The sequence below is a fragment of the Pipistrellus kuhlii genome, unplaced genomic scaffold, assembly GCF_014108245.1.
Source record: "Pipistrellus kuhlii isolate mPipKuh1 unplaced genomic scaffold, mPipKuh1.p scaffold_m20_p_109, whole genome shotgun sequence".
Classification (NCBI taxonomy): Eukaryota; Metazoa; Chordata; class Mammalia; order Chiroptera; family Vespertilionidae; genus Pipistrellus; species Pipistrellus kuhlii.
Window position 1 is genome coordinate 75,001 of NW_023425415.1, and position 27,210 is coordinate 102,210.

Here is a 27,210-nt window from a genome sequence, read left to right on the forward strand (position 1 = left end):
CACTGAGCCAAACCGGTTCTGGCATATATAATAGCACCTTGAGTCTATCAAATACAAAATCAACAAATAGGAAAAAAGACCGGAAGGAATTCGTCAAAATACCAGTAGTAATAACGGACCCATTTTGCAGGGAGGAACTGAGGCACAGGAGTCAGGCGACCTGCCGAGGTGGTCACAGCGAGCCCTCGGGCCGGGATGCCCGCCCTGGCTTCCTGCTGGAACCGCCGGACAGGTCCCTAAGGCTTGGGACCCCGGAGGCTAACGGCACTAACTGCACTGGCCAGGAGCCCCTGGCACTGGGAGTTTTCAAAGGTCTCCTAGTGGCGATCGTCACAGGCCGGCCTGCAGACCACTGTTCCCCGGCCTGCAGCTGAGAGTCCGACTTGAACTTCTCAGCCCTGGAGATGCTGCCTGGCCAGGCTCCAGGTGGACACACACCAGCCCGCCCTTCGGCTGGTTTCATGCATACGTCTAACACCCCTGACCAGAGGGGCATTTACAACCAGGAGGCTCACTAGGTACCGAGTGCTATTAAACCCCTGCTGGCCCTGACCGGTGCGGCTCAGTGGATAGAGTGTCGGCCTGCAGACTCAAGGGTCCCAGGTTCGATTCCGGCCAAGGGCATGTACCTTGGTTTCGGGCACATCCCCAGTGAGGGGTATGCAGGAGGCAGCTGATTGATGTTTCTCTCTCATTAATGTTTCTAACTCTGTCTCCCTCTTCCTTCCTCTCTGTAAAAAAATCAATAAAAATATCTTTTTTTAAAAAACAAACCAAACAAACCCTGCTGGTTGGCAGTCACTTTCTTCCCGGATCCAGAAGACTCTCTCATCCTCGTTCCCTTGTTGGACTTGTTGCCCACCAGACCCGGAGGCTCCCGGGCGGGCATGGCACAGGCCCGTGACTCACCTTCGGGCACAAACATGTTGGCGATGACCATGAGCCCCGCCAGGACGAGGAAGGAGGCCACGGTGGCACGGCGGCCCACGTAGATCATGGTGGCGGTGGCCGCCAGCATGGCCGGGATGTCGATGACCCCGAACAGGACCTGCACCAGGTAGACGCTGAGCCCGAACTTCTGCAGGTCCATGGCCAGCCCGTAGTAAGCCATGGAGTTGGAAAACCTGGGGGCGGCGGCAGAGGGCCTGCTGGGGAGGTGCCGGCACACGGGCCCTGCGCCAGCCTCAGCTGAGAGAGCAGACCCTTCACCTGCACACCCCCGGGGCCAACGCGGGTTTACCTGCCAACTCTTAGTCCTCACAAGGACCTCAGGGGCGGGGGCACAAAGGGAAACTGAGGCACAGGAGGCTGGTCTGCCTGAGCCCAACTGGCTACCTTAACGGCAGTGCCCGGCTCTGCTCCAGAGCGAGGCAGTGCATGCCCTGCGTTCCTCACTTCATCAGTATCAACCCCTATTATTTTTATGTCCAGGACACCCAGCCAAGCAAATTTATTTTTATTAATCAGCCCCTTACCTCGGCATTCGCTAGCTTCAGTCTGTGCTAACTGGTAGGGATTGCCTTTGTATTTTTATCCATTTCACATCTTTTATGTCTATGTTCCTGCTAGAAAGCTCTTTCTGCTCACCTGGCAAACTCTATTAAGTGCCTTTTATTTTATTTATTTATTTGTTTTAATCCTCGCTCGAGGATATTTTTTCATTGATTTTTAGAGAGAGTGGAAGAGAGAAAGTCAGAGAGAAATAATGATGTGAGAGAAACACATGGATTGGTTGCCTCCTGCATGTGCTCTGACCATGGCCCAGGCCAGGGAGGAGCCTGCAACCAAGGTACATGTCCTTGGCCGGCATCGAACAAGCAGACACTATCCACTGAGCCTAACAGGCTAGGGCTATTAACTGTCTTTTAAAGCCCACCTGAATGCCATCCCCGTGTGAAGCCCTCAGCAGCCCCAATTAAGAGAACTGTTCCTGGGACACTTGTCAAACCTCAGGGAAATTATTTTTTCCTGTCTGTCCCCTCCGGACCCACAAGTGGTTTGCCCCAAACCCCCTGGAGAGCCTCAGGGCAGCACGGATGAGACATGGAGTCCAGATGCTTCCAGCAAGTGCTCCACCCAGGAGAGGCCCTCTGCCCAGATGTGGGGTCCCTCTGTCCACATGGATGTCTCATCCATGGCCCCGTTGCAGAGCCAGCAGAGGCCAAAGGACCCGGAGGAAGGTGGAGCAGGATTGGACTCACAAGGCTCAGCTGCTCATCGCATTAAGCATAGTTAAGAGGTAGTCAGGGGCCCGGCTGGCCTGGCTCAGTGGTTGAGTGTCAACCTACCAACCAGGAAGTCATGGTTTGTTTCCCAGTCAGAGCACATGCCTACATTGCAGGCTCGAGCCCCGATCGTGCAGGAGGCAGCCGATCAATGATTCTCTCTCATCATCGATGTTTCTTTCTCTCCCTTTCTCTCTGAAATCAATAATATAGTTTTAAGAAAATACTAGTCAGTGGGGACAAAAGTTATATCTATAACTTGGGTCCGTGTCTTGGGCATGAGCCGTCACCTACCAGACCACCATGAGACAGCACGTGACCTTGCGGATGGCCGGGGTTCGGAAGAGATCCAAGACGGAGGTGGAAGTGCGGACGCTGGTAAACTCGCTCTGGATGTAGGAGCTCACCACCTGGGCCGAGAGAGCTCCATCAGGGGACAGGAGGGATCCGAGACCATGTTTCTCTGCTGGCCATCCCTCCATCCATGGAGGGGAGGGCCAAGGTCAAAGGCCCTGGCAAGATGGCCAGTCCTACTCTCTCCCTATCTTGGGGCTGTTGCCCTCACCTGGCTGTACCTGGGGATTTGGGATGAAGCCGAGGCTCCCAGAGTCCCACGGCTCCTGGGCTGCCTGCTGCTTAGGCTGAAGGAGCCACCTGTGTTCCAGTGGGGCCCTCACGCCCCGTCCTTGGTGGAGACTCTGAGATGGGCTTGGCCAATGGCGAAGAGCAGGGGTTCTGAGAGGTTCTGACCCTTCCCACGGTGTGTTCTCAGGCAAATTACCTGACCCACCCAAACGGCATTTTCCTCATCAGCAAAACTGAGGCATTAAAGGACTTAGCATACATGGTGCTCAATAAATGTACTTATTTACAATAAAGTAGAGGCCCAGTGCACAACATTCGTGCATGAGTAGGGTTCCTAGTGGCTGCCAGCTGCTGGCCCCGGCCTCCCTTCATTCCGTGTCACCTCCCGGTGGTCAGCGCATGTCATAGCAAGCAATCAAACTCCCGGTAGGTTGAACTCCTGAGGGGACACTTTGCATATTAGGCTTTTATATAGAGAGATCATAAATAGTGTTTATAATAAATGGCACTTTTACTATTAATTCTTCAATAATTTTACTTCATGATCGCTATTTTAATATTTTCATTTTGTTTCCATTCTGGCTGGATGTCAGTGTTGAGTGGTAATCTCCCCATTACACAGTCGGATAGTCTGATGGACAAAGCAGCTGGCATTTCGATCCCAGATTGCACAGCCATTCAATGGTTAACACCTTTGCTGCACGGCCTCGTCCAGCTCTGCCTCCCTCCAGCCTCCTCACCTGGATGGTGGGTGAGTCCCAGGAGCTACTAAATGAGTCCTAGCACATCTCGAGGCCACCAGCACGAATGCAAACTGTCCCTCCCGCCCATCCGCCTACCTCCTGGGTCAGCCTCTCCCCTTCCTCCTTCCTCCCGTTCATGGCGGCCACCTTCCGCAGGTTCTGCACAGCCCGCTGGGACTTGCCGTGGAGGAGGAGCCACCGGGAGGACTCTGGCAGCCACCTGAGAGCAGCAGGAGAAGGAGGAGGAGGAGGGGGAGGAGTGACCAGGGCTGAGTGGAATCACTCCATTCCCCAAACGCAAACATGGCCTCAGTCACCTTCGTTCAGACCTCAAGGGAGATGAGATGCCCTGCCCTCCGCAGAGTCAGGAAGACGGGGGAGGGGGGACGGGTGGGGGGTGGAGAGACATGACACGCCAGATTCCCTGTTTCACAATACATCACACAGGGACCCACTGGGGACACTCAGAGACCGCTGGGGGCTGGGGACCAGGACAGGTGGGTTTGAATCTGGGTGTGACCCGGTGTGTGGCCCTGAGTTAGTCATGGACCCTCCCTGGGCGGTGCCTCAGGCCCCTCCTGTGAAATGCCGGGAGGTGGTAGTGAGGCCAGAGGAGCTGACGGAGGCAGAGGCCCTCAGACTGTTCCGGAAGCCAAGGGAGGGATTTCACGGAGCTCCCACTGGGCGTCCGTGGTCCGCTGAGCCCCGCCCTCCGTGTCACCCGCCACCACACGCAGCAAGCCCCACCGCCGCACACCCGGCCTGCCAGAGGGACGGGTGCCCACACAGGGCCCCTCCCACCCGGCTGCTCGGGACGTACCAGGAGTAGAGGGAGAAGACGAGGAAAGGCACCGAGACGGCGAACTGCAGCCAGCGCCAGGGCCGGACCAGGTACGCCACGCCGGCCAGGATGAGCTGCCCCAGGGTGAAGGAGAAGCCCAGCAGCACGCCCGCTACGGTGCGGCCCCGTGTGGGCATCCACTCCACGACTGCGGGGGAACACGCGGGCTCAGCTGCTCCCCAGGAGCTCGCTCGGCTCCCCCCCTCAGGGACCCCACCGACTCCCCGCACACAGCGGGATTCCAGACGGACCGATGACCCGAATTAAACCCCACCACCTCAAACGTAGTAGAAGGAATCGTGACAGGTTGTTTTCTCGATCTGAGAGCCAGGAAAGGCTTTCCTAAGAATGTCACAAAACCCAGGGGCAATGAAAGGAAAGATCGATAAACTCGACCTCATAAAAATGAGCAGTGTCTGCATTAAAAAGACAAACGACAACAGCAAAGCCCACCATAAGCCGAGTCATAAAACCAGCAAAAAAGTGACAAAGGGAAAAATTGCAACTCAACGGATAAAGGGCGAAAATTGGAAAATTGGAAAAATTCTCACAGATCAGGCAGGCCAGCACGGCTCAGGGGCTGAGCACCAACCTAGGAACCATGGGGTCACGGTTTGATTCCCGGTCAGGGCACAGGCCCAATTGCGGGCTCAATTCCCAGTCGGGGGCATGCAGGAGGCAGCCAATCCATGATTCTCTCCCATCGTCGATGTTTCTCTCTCTCTCCCTCTCCCTTTCTCTCTGAAATCAATAAAAATATATATTTTTTAAAAATCTCACAGACCAGCCGAAGCCGGTTTGGCTCAGTGGTAGAGCGTTGGTCTGTGGATTGAGGGGTCCCAGGTTCGATTCCAGTCAAGGGCATGTACCTTGGTTGTGGGCACGTCCCCGGTAGGGGGTGTGCAGGAGGCAGCTGGTCGATGTTTCTCTCTCATAGACATTTCTACAATAGCTCTCTATCTCTTTCCCTTCCTCTCTGTAAAAAAAATCAATAAAATATATATATTTTAAAAAATCTCACAGATCAGTAGAAAAACAATCAAAAGGAAAAGCAGGCAAATGACGTGAACAGTTGAAAGGAAAGGAAATATAATAGTTCTTATTTCCATGATTTCTTTTGTAGACAGCAAACTGTGGAAACAGCCTGCACACCCACACCGGGGGGCTGGTGCCACGTAAAAGACGGGGAGTCAGCACCTTTGCAGCCCAGGTGACCCCCAGCCTTCGGACCCCCAGAGTCTCAGCGCGGCCTGCAGCCCGGGGCCACGGTCTGCCCCCCTCTGCGCCGCCACACGGAGAGCCTGGCACACAGCGGGTGCGTAGGAAGTGGTGTTATTGACGCATTCACACGGGAGCAAACCCAGCCCCTCAGCTCCCTCGCTGATGGCAGATCACGGCCCAGGCCACGGCCAGGCCTCTCGGGGCCCGGCCGGGAGGCTCTGAGCGGAGGTCACTGGTGCGAATCCCGCACAGGACACAGGTCGGTGTCTGAGGAGGGGGCTGCCTTGCCGCCTTCCGCCAGCCCCCTCCGGCCCCTCGGCTGGACTCACCCAGGGAGAGGGAGTTGAGGATGATGCCGGAGAAGGTCATGCCCATCAGGAAGCGGAAGACGCAGTAGGCGCTGAAGGAGCTGAAGTAGGCCGCCGCCGCCCCCGACACCGCCAGCTGCAGGTACGACCAGACCAGGGGGCCCTTCCGGCCCAGCCTGCCCAGCCGCGGCCCAGTGAGGTCCCGCAGCGGCCGAAGGAGGGCGAACACAGCTCTCCCGCCCCGCTCCAACCTGGAGCTGCCCCTCCCACTGCCACCCACTGCCACCCTCCCACTGCCACCCTCCCACTGCCACCCACTGCCACCCCTCCCACTGCCACCCCTCCCACTGCCACCCTCCCACTGCCACCCTCCCACTGCCACCCACTGCCACCCCTCCCACTGCCACCCTCCCACTGCCACCCTCCCACTGCCACCCACTGCCACCCCTCCCACTGCCACCCTCCCACTGCCACCCTCCCACTGCCACCCACTGCCACCCCTCCCACTGCCACCCTCCCACTGCCACCCACTGCCACCCTTCCCACTGCCACCCACTGCCACCCTCCCACTGCCACCCTCCCACTGCCACCCGGAGCTGCCACCCACAGCCACCCCTCCCACAGCCACCCTCCCACTGCCACCCTCCCACTGCCACCCACTGCCACCCCTCCCACTGCCACCCTCCCACTGCCACCCACTGCCACCCCTCCCACTGCCACCCTCCCACTGCCACCCCTCCCACTGCCACCCTCCCACTGCCACCCACTGCCACCCCTCCCACTGCCACCCACTGCCACCCCTCCCACTGCTACCCCTCCCACTGCCACCCTCCCACTGCCACCCCTCCCACTGCCACCCCTCCCACTGCCACCCACTGCCACCCTCCCACTGCCACCCTCCCACTGCCACCCGGAGCTGCCACCCACAGCCACCCCTCCCACAGCCACCCTCCCACTGCCACCCTCCCACTGCCACCCACTGCCACCCTCCCACTGCCACCCTCCCACTGCCACCCTCTCACTGCCACCCTCCCACTGCCACCCACTGCCACCCTCCCACTGCCACCCACAGCCACCCCTCCCACAGCCACCCTCCCACTGCCACCCTCCCACTGCCACCCACTGCCACCCTCCCACTGCCACCCTCCCACTGCCACCCACTGCCACCCTCCCACTGCCACCCTCCCACTGCCACCCTCCCACTGCCACCCGGAGCTGCCTCTCCATAGCAGGACCTTCAGCCCGGGGCCGGGCACGGGTGGCAGAGCTGGCCCGGAGGGAGCGGATGGTGTGGGAGAAAATGACAATGAAGAGGCGTGTGCCCTCCCTCCCTCCCTCCCTCCCTGGAGCAGTTTCTGGCCCCACTACCAGGCGGCTGGTGCCAGGGCCGGGCTCTGCCGAGGCCAGAGGCGGAGCGTGGGCGGCCCGAGCTCATGGCGGGGCCTCGGCAGGGAGACCGGGACCCAGGGCCAAGTCTTCATTGAAACTGGCTGCTGGGGAGGCCACGCTGGACGGGGCTTGTCACACCCAGAGGGTCCGAGGCCAGGGCAGCGGGTCATCGCACCCCCAGCTGTGGGGGGCAGCAGGGCGGCAGGCCGAAAAGGGGCGGCTGGGTGTTCTCCACACCCGGGACACACTCGCTCATTCCCCCGTTCACTGGGTGCCAAGCTGTTCACCACCTCCTGAGTGAAGGGCCGCTGGGCGGTGACAGGGAAGACACCAGGGACAAGACACACACGCTCGCACCCAGGAGCCCAGGCTCCCACCAAGGGCAGCGCCCTCCAGAGGGCGGGTGTGGAATCAGGAGGCCCCCCCAGAACCTGGACTGGCAATGGCGAGGGGGCCGCGGGGGAGGGGAGGAGGAAAGGGGGAGGGGGGGTAAGGGGAGGAAGGAGAAAGGGGCCCAGAGGAGGCGGTGTGTGTGTGGGGGGGGGAGGGGGCTGACTGGCCGGCCCCACCGGTGCACTTCCTGCTGCCTCCCTTTCGGGGTGCAGAGGACAGTTGGGGCGCAGTCAGCTCTGACTCCTCCGGGTGGGACGCGGTGGCAGAGGGAGGTGGGGGGCACTTTCTGAGGGACAGGCCGGGCCTTGCGAGGAAAAGGCAGCCTCGGTGAGGGGAGGAGGGGCCAGCTCAGGGCTCCGGGCTCCGGGGCAGGAGTGTCTGGGGAGGGGCCCAGGCAGGGCAGCCCGAAGGCACGGGGGCGGGGTGGCCCTGGGTGGGGTTCCCGCACGCTCCCCGGGGCCTCCTGGGATGACCAGCATGTGGACGTGTCACAGGGGTTACCCATCACGCACACGAGTGGACGTCCGTGAGGAAAAATGAACCGGGCGGGGGGGCGGCGGAGGGAGGACCCTGTGCTGGGTGGGTGCCGGCCCCGGGGCCCGGAGACGCACCTGTCGGCGAGGCTGCCGAACACGACGGCGCCCACCAGCACCCCGGCCATGTAGACGGACTGGGCCAGGTCCCGGAGGCTGCGGGCCTCACACACCAGGTCCCACTGCGGGGACAGGGCTCTCAGCGGGCCTGAGCAGCAGCCCCCGCCCCGCCCGGCCCGCCTGGCCCGCCCTCCCAGCACCTCGGTCACGATGGTGGCCGGGAAGACGCTGCGGTCGTACACCCAGCCGTCCAGGCAGCCCTCCGTGGCCGCCCCGGGCGCCGAGGCGTTGGGGCTCAGGGGGGCCCGCGGGGGCTCCGGGAGGCGCCGGCAGGGGTCGGGGGCGCCCGGCGGGCCCCGGGGGGCCTCGGAGCCGTTGGCGGGGGCGCCGGCCGGGCCGCGGCAGTGGTGGGGGGGCACCGCGGCCGTGAAGTTCTGCAGGAAGTTGTGGCAGGCCAGCAGGCTGCAGGGCAGCAGCAGCAGCCCCGTGTAGAGCAGCTGGAAGCGGCCCACGCCGCCCAGGGCATCCAGCAGGTCGCTGAAGGCCATGCCTCGGCCTGACCGGCCGCCCGCCCGTCTGCGGGGCTTATGTATCCGCGGCCGCGCCCCGGGGGGCGGAAGAGCAGGCCGGGGTCAGGCCACACACGCCGTGTCCGCGGCCAGGGGTCCGGTTACACCTCACAGGAGGCCTCAGGTGTCCCACGTCTGCGAGGCCCCCCCTCCAGACCCTTCCACCCCGATCCTTCACTCTCTCACCCCCCCACCCCCGCCTAGAAGAGGGAGCCAGCCCATCACAGCCCATCGCCCGCTGCCTCACTGGGACCCCGGCAGTGAATGCCCCTTCCCCTTCCCTTTGAGGGGGTTTATCGAGGGGGTCGGCCCAGCCCCATGGGGCTCTCATCAAGCGAAACCCGATGCAGAGAACTCGGAGGCCGAGGCCGTGCACCTGCCCCCGCTTCCCCAGGGGCCCCTGCAGGCAGCCAGGCTCCCAGGAAGCGATGGGCCAAGCACCCTTCTGGGGACACCGAGGCCCGGGGGACCTGGCCCAGGGACCCGTGGGGCAAGAAGCCGGCCCAGGATGGCACATCCCCCCCCCCCCGCCCTGTGCCAGCCCAGGGCGGGCAGAGTCGAGGCCGGCCCACCATTCGGGGCTCCACCCGGGGCTCCCAGCAGCCGAGGGCAGCCCCCACCCATGTTCCATCAGCCTTTGTCCTAGTTTGTGGCTCCCTTACACCCCCAACTCCTCCTCTTACCCCCCCCACCTTATCTCGTAAGGAAAGCCGGGGTCCCAGCGGCGGCAGCTTACATAAGCTGCAGGTGTGGGCACAGGCCCGGAGGCCCTGAAGGAGCCTCTGTGCTCCGGAGCTCCCGGGGGGTCGGGATTGCGCTAAGCAGGGGTTTGGTTTCAGCCGGAGCCTCACAGGCGGGAGCGGGCCAGGAAGGCGGGATCGAACCTCCGGGCGGCCAGGAGGGTGTGCGGGCCGGCAGGCCACACTGCCCGGCCCCCGGGCCCCAGGGCAGCACCCGGGCAGGAACGCACTCCAGAGACACACAGGGGGCCTTTCTCCTTTATTGTTTGTGGCTTCTCTGCACACACCCAGGCCCAGGTGCCTCTGGCACCCCACAAGCATATACCAGTACCAGAGTCCCCTTTAAAATCACCGATATAAAAAAGGGGGGAGGCCTGACCACCCCCTGGGCCGGGAGCTCCCGGGCAGCGGACAAGGCTGGGCCCAGGCCCTGGGCGGAGGGACACTGGCTTCTGCCCAGGGACAGGCCTCCCAGCCCCGGGCGCACACGGATGCAGGCGGTGCCGGGCTAGTGGTTATGGTTTAAGTCCGCGGGGAAGGCCAGCGGCGGTCTCCGGAGTGAGGGCAGAGGACACAGGGAGATGCTGGGGCCAGGGCTGGACCCCGGAGCCCCGTCCTGAGGCAGGAACAAGCGAGAGCTGCCTTCCTGGCTTGGCGACGGGAGGGGCCGGGCGTCCACCTGAGCCCAGAGCGGACGGACAGGGCGGCGGGAGGTGACGGGCCGAGGCCGCTGCCCGCTCCGAGGAAGGCACTTGCAGCTGGCGTGGCGGGAAGGCATAGCTTGGCAGATGACGAGGGGAGGACGCAGCCGGGGCCTGAGCCCTGCTCATGCGAACATGGTCAGCTGCAACCACTGCCGGCGGAGAGGAGGGGAGAGGAGCGGAGGGGAGGGGAGGGGAGAGGAGAGGAGGGGAGAGGAGAGGGGGGGGGGAGAGGAGGGAGGGGAGGGGGAGGGAGGGGAGAGGAAGGAGGGGAGGGGAGAGGAGGGAGGGAGAGGAGAGGAGGGGAGGGGAGAGGAGGGGAGGGGGGAGAGGAGGGAGGGGGAGGGGAGAGGGAGAGAGGGGAGAGGAGGGGAGGGAGAGGGGAGGGAGGGAGGGAGGGGGAGGAGGGAGAGGAGGGGAGAGAGGGGAGGAGGGGAGAGGAGGGGGAGGGGGGAGGAGGAGGGGAGAGGAGGGAGAGAGGGGAGAGGAGGGGAGGGGAGGGAGGGGAGAGGGGAGAGGAGGGGAGGGAGGGGAGGGGGGAGGAGGGGAGAGGGGGAGGGGAGGAGGGGAGGGGAGAGGAGGGGAGAGGAGAGGGAGAGGAGGGGAGAGGAGGGGAGAGGAGGGGAGAGGAGGGAGGGAGAGGAGGGGAGAGGAGGGAGAGGAGGGAGGGGCGAGGAGGGGAGAGGAGGGAGGGGAAAGAGGAGAGGAGGGGAGAGGAGGGGAGAGAGAGGAGGGGAGAGGAGGGAAGAGGAGAGAGGAGAGGAGGGGAGAGGAGGGGAGAGGAGAGGAGAGGAGGGGAGAGGAGGGGAGAGGAGGGAAGAGGAGGAGAGGGGAGAGGAGGGAGAGGAGAGAGGGAGGGAGGCGAGGAGGGGAGGGTGAGAGGAGGAAGAGGGAGAGGAGGGGAGAGGAGGAGGAGAGGAGAGGAGGGGAGAGGAGGGGAGGAGGAGAGGAGAGGAGGGGAGAGGAGGGAGAGGAGGGAAGAGGAGAGGGAGGGGAGAGGGAGGGGAGAGGAGAGGAGAGGAGAGGAGGGGAGAGGAGGGGGGGAGGGGAGAGGAGGGGAGAGGAGAGGAGGGGGGGAGAGGGGGAGGAGGGAGAGGAGGGAAGAGGAGAGGAGGGGAGAGGAGGGGAGGGGGAGAGGAGGGGAGGGGAGAGGAGGGGGAGAGGAGGGGAGGGGAGAGGGAGAGGAGGGAGGGGAGAGGAGGGAGGAGGGGAGAGGAGGGAGAGAGGAGGGGAGGGCAGAGGAGGGGAGGGGAGGAGGAGGGGAGGGGAGAGGAGGGGAGAGGAGGGGAGAGGAGGGGAGAGGAGGGGAGGGGAGAGGAGGGGAGAGGAGAGGAGAGGAGGGGAGAGGAGGGGAGAGGAGGGAAGAGGAGAGGAGGGGAGAGGAGGGGAGAGGAGAGGAGAGGAGGGGAGAGGAGGGGAGAGGAGGAAGAGGAGAGGAGGGGAGAGGAGGGGAGAGGAGAGGAGGGGAGAGGAGGGGAGAGGAGGGGAGGGGAGAGGAGGGGAGAGGAGAGGAGGGGAGGGGAGAGGAGGGGAGAGGAGGGAAGAGGAGAGGAGGGGAGAGGAGGGGAGAGGAGAGGAGAGGAGGGGAGAGGAGGGGAGAGGAGGGAGGGTGAGGAGGGGAGGGGAGGGGTGAGGAGGGAAGGGGAGGGGAGGAGTGAGGAGGGGAGGGGAGGGGAGGGGAGGAGAGAGGAAAGAAGAGGAGAGGAGAGGAGAGGAGAGGAGGGGAGAGGAGGGGAGAGGAGGGGAGGGGAGAGGAGGGAGAGGAGGGAGGGAGAGGAGAGGGGGAGAGGAGAGGAGAGAAGGAGAGAGGAGACGGTCAGTGGGGCCGACGCCTGCCCGGCCTCCCCGCCCCACAGCTCAGGAGCCACCGTCTCCCTCTGAGGGCAGGCCGGAGAGCGGCCCTCTTCTTTCTTCCTCCTCCTCCCTGGAGCCGGCTGCGGGCTCCTGCAGAGCCTCCAGGAGCCCGGCCTCCCTCCCCAGGGCCCGGGCACCCCACCCCATCCTCCCAGGACCTGGGTGGCCTGGCCTTAGGGCCGGCTCCAAGGCCACAGGCTCCACAGCAACCCCCCCAGGTCCTTCCCCAACCCCCGCCCCCCCCAGGTCCTTCCCCGCCCCCCCCAGGTCCTTCCCCGCCCCCCCCAAACCCCCCCAGGTCCTTCCCCGCCCCCCCCCAGGTCCTTCCCCGCCCCCCCCAGGTCCTTCCCCGCCCCCCCCAGGTCCTTCCCCGCCCCCCCCCCAGGTCCTTCCCCGCCCCCCCCCAGGTCCTTCCCCGCCCCCCCCCCCAGGTCCTTCCCCGCCCTGGCCAAGGAGGTTCCCACCTGAAACAGGTCAAAGGTCACAACGCCATCCAGATCTGTGTCCAGAGATTTGAAAAACCCTGTGGTTCCAGAAAAGATGACACGGGGCTGAGAATCCCGGGGGGCGTTCACGTGGGCCTCCCCCCCCGCCTCACCCGCACCTCCCCAAGCACCCCACGCTCTCGCCACAGCCATGGCGGCTCTTCCTGCTGCCGAGAGCCCCCCCCCCGCCGCCCCCGCCCCCCAGGCACTCAGCCCCTGGCGCTCCTGCCAGGAGGCCCCGCCGGAGGCAGAGCTGGGGGACACTCACGGAACATGGTCTCCAGCCGCACCAGGCAGCACACGAAGTTGTCGAAGTCCACGGCCAGGTCCGGCTCGGAGTAGCGGGTGATGATGAGCTCATACAGCTTCTTGTTGAGCTTGAAGCCTGGCGGAGGGGGGCAGGTGAGGGCAGGGGGGCCCAGCCCAGACCCAGGAGACAGGGAGGGCACCAGGGCTGGAGGGCGAACCCCGCGTCTGCCCTCCGGAGGCTGTGGCCGCTGCCCCTCGCCCGGCCTGTGCGCTCGGCCAGTCCCTCTCCCGCCCTGCGCCTCCGTGTGCCCTGCGCCTCCGTGTGCCCTGCGCCTCCGTGTGCCCTGCGCCTCCGTGTGCCCTGCGCCTCCGTGTGCCCCATGCACAGCGGGAACAACAGAGCCCGTCCTCACGGCGGCACCAGGGACAAAGGCAAATGCCGCTGCCACGCAGCTCAGAAGCCGGGGAAAGGGCAGAGGATGGCTGTCCCGCACAGCCACCCTCACCACCACCGTCACCATCACCATCCTCGCCACCCTCACCACCACCGCCACCCCCGCCACCACCGCCACCACCGCCACCGCCACCCTCACCACCACCACCACCCTCACCACCACCGCCACCGCCACCCTCGCCACAGGGACAGGGCCGATGGCCAGGGAGGCGGCCCCACAGGTGCCCAGCCTCACCTGCAGACTCGATGGCCATCCGCATCTCGTAGGCACTCATGCTGCCCGACTTGTCCAGGTCAAACTTCCGGAAGATGGCCTGGGGCGGGGAGCGGAGGGTGAGGACCAAGCCAAGACAGCAGCCCTTCCAGTCCGCCCCGGGGTGAGGACTGTGGAGCGGGGGGAGGCCCAAAAGGGGGTCAGGTGCTGGGGCGTGTGGTCCGGAGAAGCAGGCCTGAGGTGGGGCCTGGGCCGGCAGCCTGCAGCCCGGCCTGGCCCTGCTGGGACTGAGGCTGCAGAGGGGGCGGCGGGCGCAGCCGGCCGGGGCCACCTACCAGGTAGTTCCGGATGCGGTTCCACAGGATGTTGAACTCCACCAGGCCCAGCTTCCCGTTGCCGTCCCGCTGGATAAAACCGTTAAGGAAAAACCCCCACCGCCTACACCAGCGGGGAGGAGGGGAGACCGGCCGCAGGCAGCGCCAGAAGCAGCAGGGCCCGAGGGCAGCCAGCGTGGCCAGGCCGGCGCTGCCCCTGCACCCGGGTGGGCTGAGGGTGCAGAGCGAGCACCAGCCTTCGGGTCCCCGGGGATGCGGCCTGCTCCGCCTCTCGCTGGACACGAGGCCCGGGGCTGTGTCCGCTGCCCAGTCACTGGGATGGTGCCCAGGCCGGCACTGGTCCGCCCGCACACCACTGTGCCCCGTCCTCTGCTCGGTTGCTGGGGCGAGTCCCCCAGCCTCTTCCCGCCTGCACCCCCGCAGCCCGGCAGGATACGTCCATGAGGTTAACCATGCTGCGGCAGGACTCCATGCTGAAGCCCTTGGTCCGCAGGTCTTTGTCTGCAAGAAAGCGCGGTGCCAGCGCCCGGGTTAGCGAGGTGCTGGGCCCGCCCCACAGTGCGGCCGGGGGGCAGGATCAGGGCGGCAGGCTCCCCGTGGCCTGGCGTGGAAGCTAGCAGTCGGCGTGGAGCAGTGGTTTTACCATCAGAAATAATTTAAAGTCTCTCAGCAACCAAGCCGGGTCCCAGCGGCCAGGCCCGCAGCCGGATGAGACCAGAGTGAAGCGAAACGGGTGCCAAACTGACGTGAAAGCCACGCGGGGGACACGGGCAGTGGAGGTGCCCCGGCTGGGGGGGTCTGCCTCCGGCTCCAGGGAGAGGAGCCAGGGGCTCTGGGCCTAGGGAACAGCATGCTCAGAGGCCGGAGGTCAGAGGCCGGAGGTCGGAGGTCAGAGGGAAGGTTGGGGGGCTGCCTTCGGTTGTGCACATCGGGGAGTGAGCCAGCTCTGCTCCCAGCCGCTCGGCCTGGCCCGGGTGCGGCTTCGGGGAGGACGGGGTCCGTCTTGTTGGCACTAAGCTTCTGAGCACAGGGCACCAGCTCAGGCCCAGGGGGAAGGGGGTGAGCAGGGCTCAGGAAGGTGGTGGAAGGTCCCCCACCCACGAGGACCAAGGGGCCGGGTGAGCTCAGCGTGGGAGCAGAGCCTGGGCTGTGGGCTTTGGAGGAAACGGGGTGCGGGATGGGGGACGGGGGGAGAGAGGAAGGAGGGGGCAGGACGCAGCATGCAGAGCGGCCGCCGGACGCTCACGTTTGCTGATGATCCTGTTGAGGATGGTCTGCAGCTCCTTGACGCTGATCTCCAGGTCCTAGGGGGGGGGCAGGGAGGATGGCTCTCGCCCTGGGGAGAGGCTGCCCCCCATGCCCAGAGGCCCCCTCCACCGCGCCCCAACCTACCGCCCCCGCCAGCTGTCTGAAGAGCGTCTTGAAGTTCTCATCAATCTCCTCTTCCGAGAGCACTTGCTGGTGGAGGAGGGGGAGCAGGTCAGGGACCCCCAGCCCGGCCCGGCCCCCGCATGGGCAGCCCTCTGAGCCTCACTCTTCCCCTCTACCCACTGCTCAGGGTCCGTGTGGCCGAAGTGAGGAGGGAGCAGTTCAGCTCAGGATGAAGGGTGAGCTTTGGCTTCCGGCTGCGCCGCCCTGAGCAAATCCCTCACCTCTCTGAGCTGAGCTTCCCCCTGAGGGGAGGGCGACAGCACCTGACACAGGGAGACCTGACGCTGTCCTCACAGAGCCCCCCGCACACTGTGAAGTGCCGGCTGAGGAGGGATCAGCACTCTGTGGCTCTTGCCAGCGGTGCCGGGCACGGATGCCCGGACGCCCGGGTCCATCCCACGCTGGGCGGAGGAGAGGAGCGAGGGGGGAGGGCAGGCGGGGGGAGAGACGGGGAAGGCACGCACCTCGTCAGGAAGGTTGGCCTGGACCTGGTCGTCCAGCTCCCTGTGGAGGGGGAGAGGGGCCGGTCAGGGGGGAGGAGAGAGGGGCGGGTCAGGGGCAGCGGGAGCCGTGGGGGAGGGGGCGGGGAAGAGGGGCCGGTGGGGGGGGGGAGGGGCCGGTCAGGGTGCGGAGAGGGGCGGGTCAGGGGCAGCGGGAGCCGTGGGGGAGCCGTGGGGGAGGGGGCAGGGAAGAGGGGCTGGTGGGGGGGGGGGAGAGGGGCCGGTCAGGGGGAGGGGAGAGGGGCGGGTCAGGGGCAGCGGGAGCCGTGGGGGGGAGAGGGGCCGGTCGGGGCAGCGGGGCCCAGGGCACAGGGGGGCGGGGGGCGGGGGGCCCAGGACTCACTCGGTCCCGGCGCTCTTCTCCGAGAAGAAGCGCAGCACGAAGTCGCCCTCCTTGTTGGGCTCGAAGGTGGAGGGCACCACCACGTACTCCCCGGGCGGCAGGCGGAAGCGGGTGCTGACCTCCCGCAGGTTGATGAACTGCTCCGAGCGCGCCCGGGACGCGTTGGCCAGGAAGAAGTCCCGCTTCAGGTGCACGGCCGGCTGGCCCACCAGCTGGGGGGGGAGGGGGGCTGCAGCTGCCCGCTCAGCCACCCTGCCAGCTGCCCCGACCCAGCCAGGCCCCGCGTCCCGGCCAGGGGCCTGGAGGGCTGAGCAGGGCTCGTCCCTCCGTGGCCGCATGGCCCTGACCAGTCATTCTGCCTCAGTTTCCCTACCTGTGAAATGGGGCGATAACCCTGCTACTGCACAGGGTGCGGGGGGATGCAGTGACATTCCCATTTCCACTCGGAGCTTCCCCGGGTCAGACTCCGTCCTCACAGCCCTGTGCCCATTTCACAGCCACGGACATCGAGGCTTAAAGCCTAAGCAACTTGCAGAACGCTCAGCCATCCACCCGGCCCCTAACCAGACTCGGGCAGTGGACACAGGAAGACAGGGCGGGCCTGGGTGTGCGTGTGGGCAGGCTCTGAGGGCCAGGGTTCAAATCCAGCTCCCTCCCGCTGGCTCTGACTCCAGGAGAGCAGCTGGCTCTGCCACGGGGGCACTCTGTGAGCCGTAAAACGAGGCGACTTCCTCCTGTGGGCTCCCCTGGGGCATGGTGTTCAGGGGCGTGTACAGCCGGTGAATCACGTGCCACACCTACCTCCGGAGGAACCTGCGGGAGAGACACGGAAGTCAGAGAGTCGGAGCCAAAGTCTGGCCCAGGAGCTGCCTCTGGGACATCTCCCTCCCTCCCTCCACCCTCCACCCTCCACCCTCCACGCCGAATGGGATGAGTTTTAGGCCCCTGCCCGCCCCAGGCCTGGCAGAGGCGTGTGGCCTGATGCCCCCAGCGGCTCAGGAAGGGCGAGCGGCGTCCTCCGGCGCCCCCTGGCGGCCTCGCTGCCCTGGCGGCGCCGGTCTGTCAGCGGCGCTGGGACTTGCACGCTCACCTCGTACACGGCGAAGCCGATGGTCTCCATGTCGCGGCCGAAGCGGCGCTCCCGGCGGCGGTGCTTCTGCATGAGCGCCAGCACGAAGCTGCAGCCCGACTCCCGACCCCCATAGTCGTCCTCGTTCACGTCGTCCGTCTCCTCCAGCCGGATCTTGAACTGGGGGTTCACCCAGAAGGTGGCTGCAGGAGGGGAGGTGGGGAGGATCAGAGGAGCAGAGAACCCCAAGCCTGGTCCGCCCCCACGTGCCCCTCCATCCATCCATTCCTTTAACCCAGGGCCTCCGTGAGCCACGTGGCAGACATGGCGGACCCCGTGTCTACTGGGCTCACGTTCCAGCGAGCACCAGGGACCAGGGAGGGGGCAGAGGCGTGCAGAGCCGGGCGGTGCTGCCGAGTGTGGACTGAATCAAAGAGCAAAAGAGCCTTCTGTCAGCCCACTGGCCTGGCTCAGTGGTAGATGTGGGCCCATGAACCAGGAGGTCGGGGTTCAATTCCCCGTCGGGGCACATGCCCGGGTTGTAGGCTGGATCCCCAGTAGGGGGCGTGCAGGAGGCAGCCAATCAGTGATAATCTCTCATCATTGATGTTTCCATCAATCTCTCCCTCTGCCTTCCTCTCTCAGAAATCAATAAAAACTTATTTAAAAACATGTTTTTAATTGTCCAGAAGAGGCAAATCCATAGATTTCCTGGTACCAAAGCCAGATAAAGATATCACAAGGAAATTACAAACGCCTGGGTTGCGGGCTCCATCCCCAGCAGGGGGTGTGCAGGAGGCAGCAAATGGACTGATCAAGTTCTATCTCTCTATCCCTCTCCCTCCCTCTCTCTCTCTCTAAAATTCAATAAAAACGTATTTAAAATTCAATAAAAACATATTTTTTTAAAAATTCAATAAACACTTTTTAAAAATACTATACTTTGGATCAACGGTCAAAAGACATTTCTTTGTATAAATTCTAATATTGACAAATTCCTTAACAAAGAAAAAAAGAGGCAGAGCAAATAAGCAACACTATGAACAGAGAATAGCAGCAGATGAGGTATCAAAATACATAAGGGATAACCTATGCTAATGATTTTGAAGACAGATGCAAAGGATAAACTCCTAAAAAAATACAACTCATGCAAATACCCTGTTTCCCCCAAAATAAGCAAAATAAGACAGTGTCTTATATTAATTTTTTCCTCCCAAAGTTGCGCTAGGTCTTATTTTCAGGGGATGTCTTATCTTTCCATGCTCTAGGTCTTATTTTCGGAGGATGTCTTATTTTCGGGGAAACACAGTAGGCGGAAGGGGAAATAGGAGAGCTGGGTGACCCTATTGCCGTTAAAGATACTCAGTATCAGAAATTAATCTTCACAGGAAGACAGCCTTACAGACCAAACGTTCAAGCAACCTATCATCCCCATCTCGCAAACTCTTCTAGAAACCAGAAAAAGAGAGAGCACTCCCCAATTCACTGTAGAAGCCAAATATAAATATAGCACCGAGAGCAACAGCAGGCAAGGTCAGCATAAGAAAGGAAAATCACAGGCAGCTCTCACTCATTGGCGCAGGTGTAAAGCTATTGCATAAAAATGTTATGCTACGGTCCCGCTATGACCAAGTTGAGATTCAGTCTCTGGCCAGGACACATAAAGAATCAGTCACTGAATGCATAAACAAGCGGAACCACGAATCAGTGCTCCTCTCTCTCTCCCTCTTTATCTCTAAAATCAATCAATTATTAACATTAAATAAAAATGTTATGCGATGAACACATTTTTATCTCAAAGGGTAAGGTTAATTTAATATTATAAAAGTGGAATTTACCATTTTGACAGATAAACAACACTCTACAGTCCTGGCCAGCATATTAAACAAGAATGCAGCCAAAACCGGTTTGGCTCAGTGGATAGAGCATCGGCCTGCGGACTGAAGGATCCCAGGTTCGATTCCGGTCAAGGGCATGTACATTGGTTGCAGGCACTCCCCAGTGGGAGGTGTGCAGGAGGCAGCTGATTGATGTTTCTCTCTCATTGATGTTTCTAACTCTCTATACCTCTTCCTTCCTCTCTGTAAAAAAATCAATTAAAAAAAAAAGAAAAAAAGAATGGCTCACGATTTCCAATCTATGAATCCTTTCTGGGATTTTCCACTTAATGCTCTCAGGCCACGGTTGGCTGTAAGCGAATTTGCTAAAAGCAAAAACGCCGTGGAGGGACTGCGGCACGGCACTCTTAGATAAGCCTCAAAACCGGGAAGATGGCGATTCTCCCCAAACTGATCTATCGATGCCGCGCCGTTCCCAGTGAAATGCTCCAAAGGGTTTTCGGAGGACTTGGTAAGCCGATTCTAAAGTCACTCTACACGGAAAAGCAAAATGCCAGAATGGCGGAGAGACTCCGGAGAAGAGATGGCCCTGTGGGCAGCAGGACTTCATACAAAACTGTGTGAGCTGCTAGCGGCAGAGGGACAGGCCAGGGGGCGGGGGCGGGGCCAACGCAGACCCCCGCGAACGTGGGGGCTCCGTGCGGGCTGGCGCTGCAGGGCAGGTCCCAGGAGAGGCACAGGGAGCTGCGGTGCCTATTTGGGAAGCAGTGAAACCAGATCCCCACGAGGGAGAGGCTTCCACTGGGCTGCGAGCTGCGAGCGGCCGGAGCAGCGGGCGTGAGAACCCGGGGGCGGGTTGGCAGAGCCAGGCGGAGTGACCTCACACGGCAGTGGCGGCGAGGATGGCAGCCGGACGGCAGTGGGTGAAACGCTGGGCTGGGGGGAAGCGTTCCTGAGACATGGCCGGGGAAGGGGGCGGGGTGGGGCTATGAGGCAGACACGCCTGCATGATGACTCAGAGAGAGGCGATGGAGGCAGGGGCAAGGCGTGCAGAGGTGAAGGGGGACGGGTCCCAGGCAGAGCTCGGGGTCCCCACGGGCAGGGAGTACTGCCAATGGCACAGGAGGGAAAGCAGCCCAGATGGCGCAGCCCAGACAGGCGGGCGCGGGGGAGGGAAGATGAGGGGTGTCTGAGCGATGAGGTCTGTCAGTGCCAGGCCAGGTGTGCGGTGAGTCACCGCCGAGGGAGGTTTGGGCTGACGGGCAGTGGGGTTGCTGGGGCCGAGCAAAGTGCTCGTTAGAGGTTTGTGGCTGTGATTCCAGGGAAGTGATTCCTCCCCAGCCACGTGGTGGCTCAGCGAGGAGGTGGCTGTGCAGAGAGAGGAGCAGAGGGAGCCAGGGGCCGGGAGACAGTTTGCAGGGACAAGACGAACCCCATGACTCTAAGCTGGGAAGGAGAGGGAGGGAGGGAGGGAGGGAGGGAGGGAGGGAGGGAAGAGCACAGCGAAAAGCAGGGGCTCAGCAGGCCAGGGAGGTCAAGGCTGAGGGCGGCAGGGAGAGGCAGGGAGGGGAAGGGAGGTCAGGGAGGGACACTCGGAACTGCCCAGGGTGCTGCCGCCAAGGATGGCAATGATGAGGGGCCAGTCAGTGGACTGGGTCACCCCCATGGTCCAGGAGCCCGGGGAGAGGTGGCAGAGGGGTCAGGGGGTCAGGGGCCGGGGCAGGTCTCAGATGGAGGAGGGGCAGGAAGCGCTGGCTGGTTGGCAACAAAGTCTTGCTCCCCAGTTTGCAGCCGGGGCTCAGGCCAGGCTGGGGAGGCAAGCGGGCTCTTTGGCCTCTACAGGGACGGGCATCGCTCTACTCCTGAGCAAACGAGGTCTACAAGGTCATCTACAAGGTGGGCACAGGGGCGAGGAGCTAACGGAGGGCAGCGGCCGCCGGGCCTTCCCGCCGGGGGCAGCGACGGGCACCTGGGTAGTTGCGGCAGCCGCCCGCCGTGCTGCCCCGCCGCCAGGTGCCGTCGTACAGGGTGGTGTTCCACTTGCGGAAGCGCCGGCTCTTGAGGGCGTCGGGCGTCAGGTTGCAGATCTCCAGGCGGGTGAACTCGCGCATGAAGTCCCGGAAGGACATCCTGGGCGGGGGTGCGGGGTGAGCCCGGCGGCCAGGACCCGGGGAGGCGGCAGGCGAGGGTGCGGGCGAGGGTGCGGGGTGAGCTCAGCGGCCAGGACCCAGGGGTGCGGCAGGCGAGGGTGCGGGCGGGGGTGCGGGCGGGGGTGCGGGGTGAGCTCAGTGGCCAGGACCCGGGGAGGCGGCAGGCGCGGGTGCGGGCGGGGGTGCGGGGTGAGCTCAGTGGCCAGGACCCGGGGAGGCGGCAGGCGCGGGCAGGGCGGGAGGGGCCCCCCCCGCCGGGGTCCCGGGGGGGGGGGGGGGGCAGCTGCTCACCAGAACTCCCCGTCCTCCATCTTGATGCGGAGCTGCTCCCGCTCGTAAGGGTCCACGTTGTTCCACTCTGAGGAGCTGCGGGGAGAAGGGCCTCTGTCCCTGGGGCCTGTCCTCCCCCAGCCCAGGTCACGGTCAAGGTCAGGCCCCAAGACCCCGGGTCCAGGGGTGGCCAGACGAGGCTCGCAGGCCGGGCCCAGGCGCCCAGGGCCCCTCTGCTCCATCCTGAGCCCGCCCCAGGCCGGCAGCACCCTGAGCAGCCTCCCAGCCGGTGCCCGGCCCTCACCCGTCACTCCAGGCTCCAGTCCACTCCACCTCGCCCCAGGGGTTCCGCATCCGGATCAGGTTCACCATCTGGCCCATGTAGTTCACCTGGTGCCCAGAGCGCCCATCAGCGCCTGGGCACGACCACAGCGCCTCCCCCGTCACCCCGTTCCGGACGCAAACCACCGGCAACGGGGGCGGGCCAGGGCACCCCCCCAGGACGGAGCCCCCAGGAGGCCACGAAGGGGCTCCGACAGGAGAGCCGGCCCCTCCCACAGCCCCGGCCGCAGGCCCGAGGGGCCAGGGCAGGCTCAGGCGCGGGCAGCCCCCAGTGGGGAGCCCCGGTACCTGCTTGGCCCCCGTCACGGAGTAGGCGTGGCCCTTCACCAGCTTCTTGAAGGTGACGGCCTCCATGTCCAGGACGCTGGAGATCTGAGAGTCACGTGCCCCGGTCAGGGGCGAGGTTCCAGGGACCCGGTCACACCCCTCCCCCAGGCAGAGGGGACCCCAGCACGAGGGCCCGGACACGCCCCTGTGGGACGGAGCGGCGGGCAGGACCCCTGGCCCAACACCTCCAAGTGCAGAGGCTGCCCTACAAGGGGCTGCCCAGTGTCCCCCCAATGCCGCCAGGGGTGGGGTGGGCCCCCGACACTGCTCCCGGCAGAGCTGGCCGCCCGGTGCACACAGAGCCCCCGGCACTCACGTCGATGGAGCAGCCCAGCAGCGAGCCCCGCTCCAGGGCCTTGATGATGATCTGGTAGAGGTCGCTGGGCGCCTTGCGCAGCTCGTACCACTCGGTGACGCCGCCCGTGAAGTCCTCGAAGCCCTCGGAGGTGCTGCCCCCGGACAGGGCCTCGTAGCTGCCGTTCACCCTGCGGGCGGCCCGTCAGTGCTGCGGCCGGCGCGAGGCCCCGGCCCCCGGGCCTGGCTCCCCCCCCCCCGCCCCGCCCCCGGGACCCGGCTCCCTCCCCCCGCCCCGCCCCCGGGGCCCAGCTCCCTCCCCCCGCCCCGCCCCCGGGCCCGGCTCCCCCCCCCCCCCCCCGCCCCCGGGCCCGGCTCCCCCTGCCCCCGGGCCCGCCCCCGGCCACTCACTTGGCGTAGGCCTTCTCCAGCAGCGCGCTCCAGAACTCGTTGCCCTGGGCCGAGTGCACGAACACCAGCTTCCCGTCCTTGGTGGGCAGCAGGTCGTCCACCACCACGTCCACCCACTCCCCGAACTGCCACAGCTGTGGGGGGGGGCGCGGTGAGGCCTCAGCCACCCACCCCCCGAACTGCCACAGCTGGGGGGGGGGGTGCGGTGAGGCCTCAACCACCCACCCCCCGAACTGCCACAGCTGTGTGTGGGGGGGGGGGGGGGGCGCGGTGAGGCCGCTCACAAGGTCACCGGTCCCAGAGCCAGTCATGCCCTGGGCGCCCGTTTCCCTGTCCGTGCCAGGGGGCCGCGGTGCCTTCCTCATGCGAAAACTAGCCTCGAAGGTAAAGCGGCCCCACAAGAGCGGCACTGGTGTCCCCGAAGGTGTGAGAGGCTGGAAGACACACACACACACACACACACACACACACACGCATGCGCATGCACACATATACACACACACACACACACACACGCATGCACACATACATACATACACGCACACACACCGGCTCTGGGGAACTAGCCCCTGTAGGGCGCAGTCCCCACCGGTCCCCTCCGCATTCTGGGCCCGGGTGGGGGGGGGGGACACACATGCAGGGTGTGGACCGCAATGTAGCACCAGGCCCTTCACCACAGGACGGGCGGGGCCTGCAATCCGGGGCTGGCTTCCCAGGTGCCAGAGGCCGGTGCCCAGAAGGGAGGGGTCAGGTTGTCGGGGCCAGAAGCTGCCCAGGCGGCTGAGCAGGAAGGTGTGGGACCTTGGGGGAGGGGAGCCCTGGGGGAGGGGAGCCCCGGGGGAGGGGAGCCCCGGGGGAGGGGAGCCCCGGGGGAGGGGAGCCGGGCACCCAAGTAGCACAGGGGGTGGTGGCTGTTGGACTGGCGGAAAGAGGTGGGGAGGAGCAGATGGGAAGAGTGAGGGAAGGGGGCGGGAGAGGGGTGGGGAGGCCGAGCCCCTGGACAGCCCGGGCAGGTGTGGCACTTGGCCAGCGTGCATGGCCGCTGGGATCCAGTGGTCCCCGAGGTCCGGAAGGCCGGCGACCGCTGCTGAAGGCGGTCTCCTGGGACCACGGAGGGCGAGGGGGCACAGTGAGGGGCTCCCGCTGGGCAGAAGGAGGATTCCCAGGGCAGGGCTGGGGCCACAGGGCCCGAGGGTTTCCTCCAGGGCTGCTGGGGGGGGGGTGATGTCTCTCCCGACACCAGCTCATTAAGAATTCATTAATCTTCGCCTTGAAAAATGGACTTGGTGAGCAACCAACCGTCACGAAAATCTGGCTCAAAGAGGCTCAGCCCCGAGCTGTTCTTTCTGCTGGGCTGGCCCCGGCTGAGGCTAGAGCTGCCCAAGTCCCGGAGGAGCTGGGGTGGGGGCGGGGTGAGGGGGCCGGTCTGTCTTCACCCAGAACATTGATCTGTTTAGATGGGGAAACTGAGAGCTGGGAGGAAAAAGGATTTGCCCCACAGGAGGTAACACAGAGTTCTTTCTCCTCTTCCGGCACTTTCTTCTCGACACGCACGGCCACGCAGGAACACTGCCAGCGGATACCTGCCCGCCGCCCCCCGCTGCCGGCGATGGCCGAGAGGCCACACACCTCCCCAGGGAGGCGGGCCCTGCAGGGTGTGGCTCTGGGCCACCTCGCTCCGGTCTGCTGAGGTCACCTGTTCCCCCTCGGTGCCTGCCCCCCTCCCCGGCCCTCACCTGGAAGTGGAAGATGCCGGCGTAGCCATCCTGAAAGCTCTGGCCGTGCGGGACCACGCGGTGCAGGAGGGTGTCATTGAGGGTGAGAGAGGCGATGGCAGCCAGGAGCCAGCAGTCCCCTGTCGGGAGACGCCCATCAGCCCTGCTCTGCCAACCTGCCCCTGGCGCTGCCCCTGGCATTGCCCCTGGCGGTGCCCCTGCTCGCCCATGCTGGGGAGGACCGGGGTCCCCGGGGTGGCCTAGCCCTCCGCTGGCGGAAAAGCCCCAGGAATCCGGGAGAACCAGCCCAGGCCCGGCAGCAGGGCCTGTCTGAGCCTGCCGGAGGAGCTGGGGCAGAGCCAGAAGGAGCGGGCAGAGGGAGCTCCCTGGGGAAAACGCCCGGAACCCGCTAGGCCTACCCAGCGCGCCCTGGCAGATGTCCGTGCGGGTGGCTCCGTCCACGATGAACTGGGGGTTCGAGAGCAGCTCCTGCGAGACACCGGAGCCTGTCTCCCAGAGGCCGGAGCCCAGCCCCCGGCCCAGCCCCCGGCCCACCCCCCACGGCCCGGGCCCCGCCCCTCCCTCCCTCCGATGGGGTGCCCGCCTCACCGTGGGGCGCTTCCACTTGATGCCGTAGGTCTTGGAGGAGTTGGGGCCCAGGTCCTTGTAGCCCAGGCTCTGGGTGACGGGCGGGAAGGCGTCGTCGCGGAAGAGGGCCCCGCTCTGCAGGCAGCGCGCCCGCAGCTGCTCGTAGTCCTGGCCCAGGTACTTGATGGCGTTCTCGTGGCGGCCCAGGCCCAGCTCCTTGGCCCGCAGCTTCTGCACCTGGGCCGACACCCCGGTGCAGTACACGGGGGTGATGAGCTCCTCCGCCATCCTGCGGGCAGACCAGGCCGGCCTCTCAGCACCCGGGCCGCCCTGACCCCGGCGGGGCCCTGCCTGTGCCGGCCCACCGCCCTCCCCACCCCACCCAGGGGTCACCCTCCCGCCCCGGGGTCACCCACCCCGTGGTCATCCACACCCGGGGTCACCCACAGCACCCCGGGGCCACCCTCCGGGAACGCGGGACCAGCCACTTCCTCCTGCGCCCGCCGGGAGGAGTCCTGGCCCGGGTGCGGGCCACGCCCTCGCCGCCCCCCTCCCCGCGGGGCCGCCACCCTCTCCCCAGCCCGTTCCCATTGTCCCGGTTCTGCGGAGCCCAGCCCGCCGCCCGCCGGCCCGTGCGCCTCCGGCCCGGGGAGGGCGACCCCGGAGAGGCCTCTGCCCCGGTGGCTGCAAACCCCGCCACCACGGGCCCCGCACCCCTGCCCGCCGGAGGGCGACCGTGCCGCCGGCTGGGTCCCGGGCCCCGGACAGGCCGAGGGGTGTGGGGGGTCCGCCCCTGGCCCCCCGCCCGGACCCTCCGCCCTGACCGCCGGCCTCCAGCCCGGACCCTCCGCCCGGACCCTCCGCCCTGACCGCCGGCCTCCAGCCCGGACCCTCCGCCCGGACCCTCCGCCCTGACCGCCGGCCTCCAGCCCGGACCCTCCGCCTGGACCGTGCGCCCAGACCGCCGGCCTCCAGCCCGGACCCTCCGCCCTGACCGCCGGCCTCCAGCCCGGACCCTCCGCCCTGACCGCCGGCCTCCAGCCCGGCCCGGCCCGGCGGGCGGCGGCGGCGGGCGCGGGCGCCGGGCTGTGCGCTCGGCCGGGCCGGGCAGCCCCTCGCCGGGCAGCCCCTCGCCCGGCTCCTCACCTGGAGCGGAGCGGGGTCGGCGGTGCCCGCGGCCGGCTCCCGGGGCAGCTGCGGGCTGGGCCCAACCAGGAAGAGCTCCGCCGCCCCCGCCCCCGGCCCGGCCTCCGCCCTGCGCCCCGGCCGCCCCGCCTCCTCCCGCCCGGCCCGGCCGGCCCCTCCCGCCTTATCTCCGCGCCGCGGTCGCCGGGACTCCGGGCGATCGGGGAGGCGGGGCGGCGGGAGCCGCGGGCGAAGGGCGGGGCGGGGCGGCGGTATTTTTAACCGGAGCAGCTGCTGCGGCCGCTCCCGGCGGCCCGGGGGCATTCCCGGTCCCGGGCGCCCGGCCCGGCGGCGCCTCCGGGCCGCACCCGCCACGTGGTCCGGCCGGGGCTGCGGGGCCGCGGGGGCGGCGGGGGGCGGGCCGTGCGGGGCGATCGGGGCCCCGATCGGTTCTCGGCAGCCGCTTCCGCCCCGCCCCGCCCGCGGGCTCAGCGCGGGGTCCCCGGGCCGCAGCGAGCGGCGTGACCTGGGTGAGTCCTCCCGGCGCCTCGGCTGCCCGGTTCGCGGGGCGAACGGGACGGGGTGAGCGATGGTGGGGAGCCCGCTCCCCTTCGTCCTGGGGGGGGGGGGGGTACCGCCCCGGGGTGCTCGGGAGGTGGCCCAGGCGCTTTCCCCGTGGACCTCGCCCACCTCCTGGGGCGCCCGGTGCAGGTCCCGCCCGGCCGAGGGCCCGGCCCAGGGCTGCAGCGCCTGTGGGTGCGCACAGAGCATGGGGGGCTGCAGCGCCGTGGGTGCGCACAGAGCATGGGGGGGGGGCGGCAGCGCCTGTGGGTGCACACAGAGCATGGGGGAGCTGCAGGGCCTGTGGGTGCGCACAGAGCATGGGGGGGCTGCAGGGCCTGTGGGTG

At 65.8% G+C, this 27,210-nt stretch overlaps 2 protein-coding genes across 5 annotated transcripts in view; both read right to left on the reverse strand.

Moving 5' to 3' along the window:
• Nucleotides 1-9,058, reverse strand: part of LOC118714937 (solute carrier family 22 member 20-like) — a 13,267-nt gene extending 4,209 nt beyond the window's left edge. The window contains exons 1-7 of one of the 2 annotated variants that reach the window (XM_036430427.2): nucleotides 8,499-9,058; nucleotides 8,317-8,420; nucleotides 5,945-6,099; nucleotides 4,374-4,542; nucleotides 3,650-3,773; nucleotides 2,520-2,635; nucleotides 910-1,124 (exon numbers count right to left, since the gene is read on the reverse strand). In XM_036430427.2, the coding sequence (XP_036286320.1) occupies nucleotides 910-1,124; nucleotides 2,520-2,635; nucleotides 3,650-3,773; nucleotides 4,374-4,542; nucleotides 5,945-6,099; nucleotides 8,317-8,420; nucleotides 8,499-8,846 (1,231 nt within the window). In that variant the 5' untranslated portion in view covers nucleotides 8,847-9,058. Of the gene's footprint in view, nucleotides 1-909; nucleotides 1,125-2,519; nucleotides 2,636-3,649; nucleotides 3,774-4,373; nucleotides 4,543-5,944; nucleotides 6,100-8,316 lie in introns of both variants that reach the window. The other variant, XM_045578900.1, reaches the window with a different exon arrangement.
• Nucleotides 9,059-9,852: 794 nt separating this feature from the next.
• On the reverse strand, nucleotides 9,853-26,430 carry CAPN1 (calpain 1). 3 transcript variants are annotated; one of them, XM_045578897.1, is made up of 22 exons: nucleotides 26,324-26,430; nucleotides 25,199-25,466; nucleotides 25,009-25,078; nucleotides 24,611-24,729; nucleotides 22,875-23,008; nucleotides 22,486-22,654; nucleotides 22,131-22,214; nucleotides 21,805-21,890; nucleotides 21,522-21,596; nucleotides 21,050-21,210; nucleotides 17,264-17,445; nucleotides 16,975-16,986; nucleotides 16,174-16,385; nucleotides 15,795-15,834; nucleotides 15,292-15,357; nucleotides 15,146-15,203; nucleotides 14,336-14,400; nucleotides 13,900-13,968; nucleotides 13,586-13,664; nucleotides 12,916-13,032; nucleotides 12,627-12,685; nucleotides 9,853-10,460 (listed from the first exon to the last, which is right to left on the reverse strand). In XM_045578897.1, the coding sequence occupies exons 2-22, from the start codon at nucleotides 25,463-25,465 to the stop codon at nucleotides 10,434-10,436; spliced, it is 2,151 nt and encodes a 716-aa protein (XP_045434853.1). In that variant the 5' UTR covers nucleotide 25,466; nucleotides 26,324-26,430; the 3' UTR covers nucleotides 9,853-10,433. The 3 variants fall into 3 exon arrangements, with proteins under 3 accessions (XP_045434853.1, XP_036286306.1, XP_045434854.1); XM_036430413.2 differs by having other exon boundaries at nucleotides 25,199-25,477; nucleotides 26,326-26,423; XM_045578898.1 differs by lacking the exons at nucleotides 25,009-25,078; nucleotides 25,199-25,466; nucleotides 26,324-26,430 and adding an exon at nucleotides 24,802-24,834 and having other exon boundaries at nucleotides 24,611-24,763.
• Between the last annotated feature and the right edge of the window lie 780 nt (nucleotides 26,431-27,210).

Excerpts from the sequence above, each read along its gene's own strand:
- CAPN1 (XM_045578897.1), bottom strand. The coding sequence starts at position 25,465 with ATGGCGGAGGAGCTCATCACCCCCGTGTACTGCACCGGGGTGTCGGCC. Across the intron at positions 13,033-13,585 it reads GATGGCCATCGAGTCTGCAG|GCTTCAAGCTCAACAAGAAG; the intron begins GTGAGGCTGGGC and ends CCCCTCCGCCAG. Across the intron at positions 12,686-12,915 it reads GCGGCTGGAGACCATGTTCC|GGTTTTTCAAATCTCTGGAC; the intron begins GTGAGTGTCCCC and ends CTGGAACCACAG.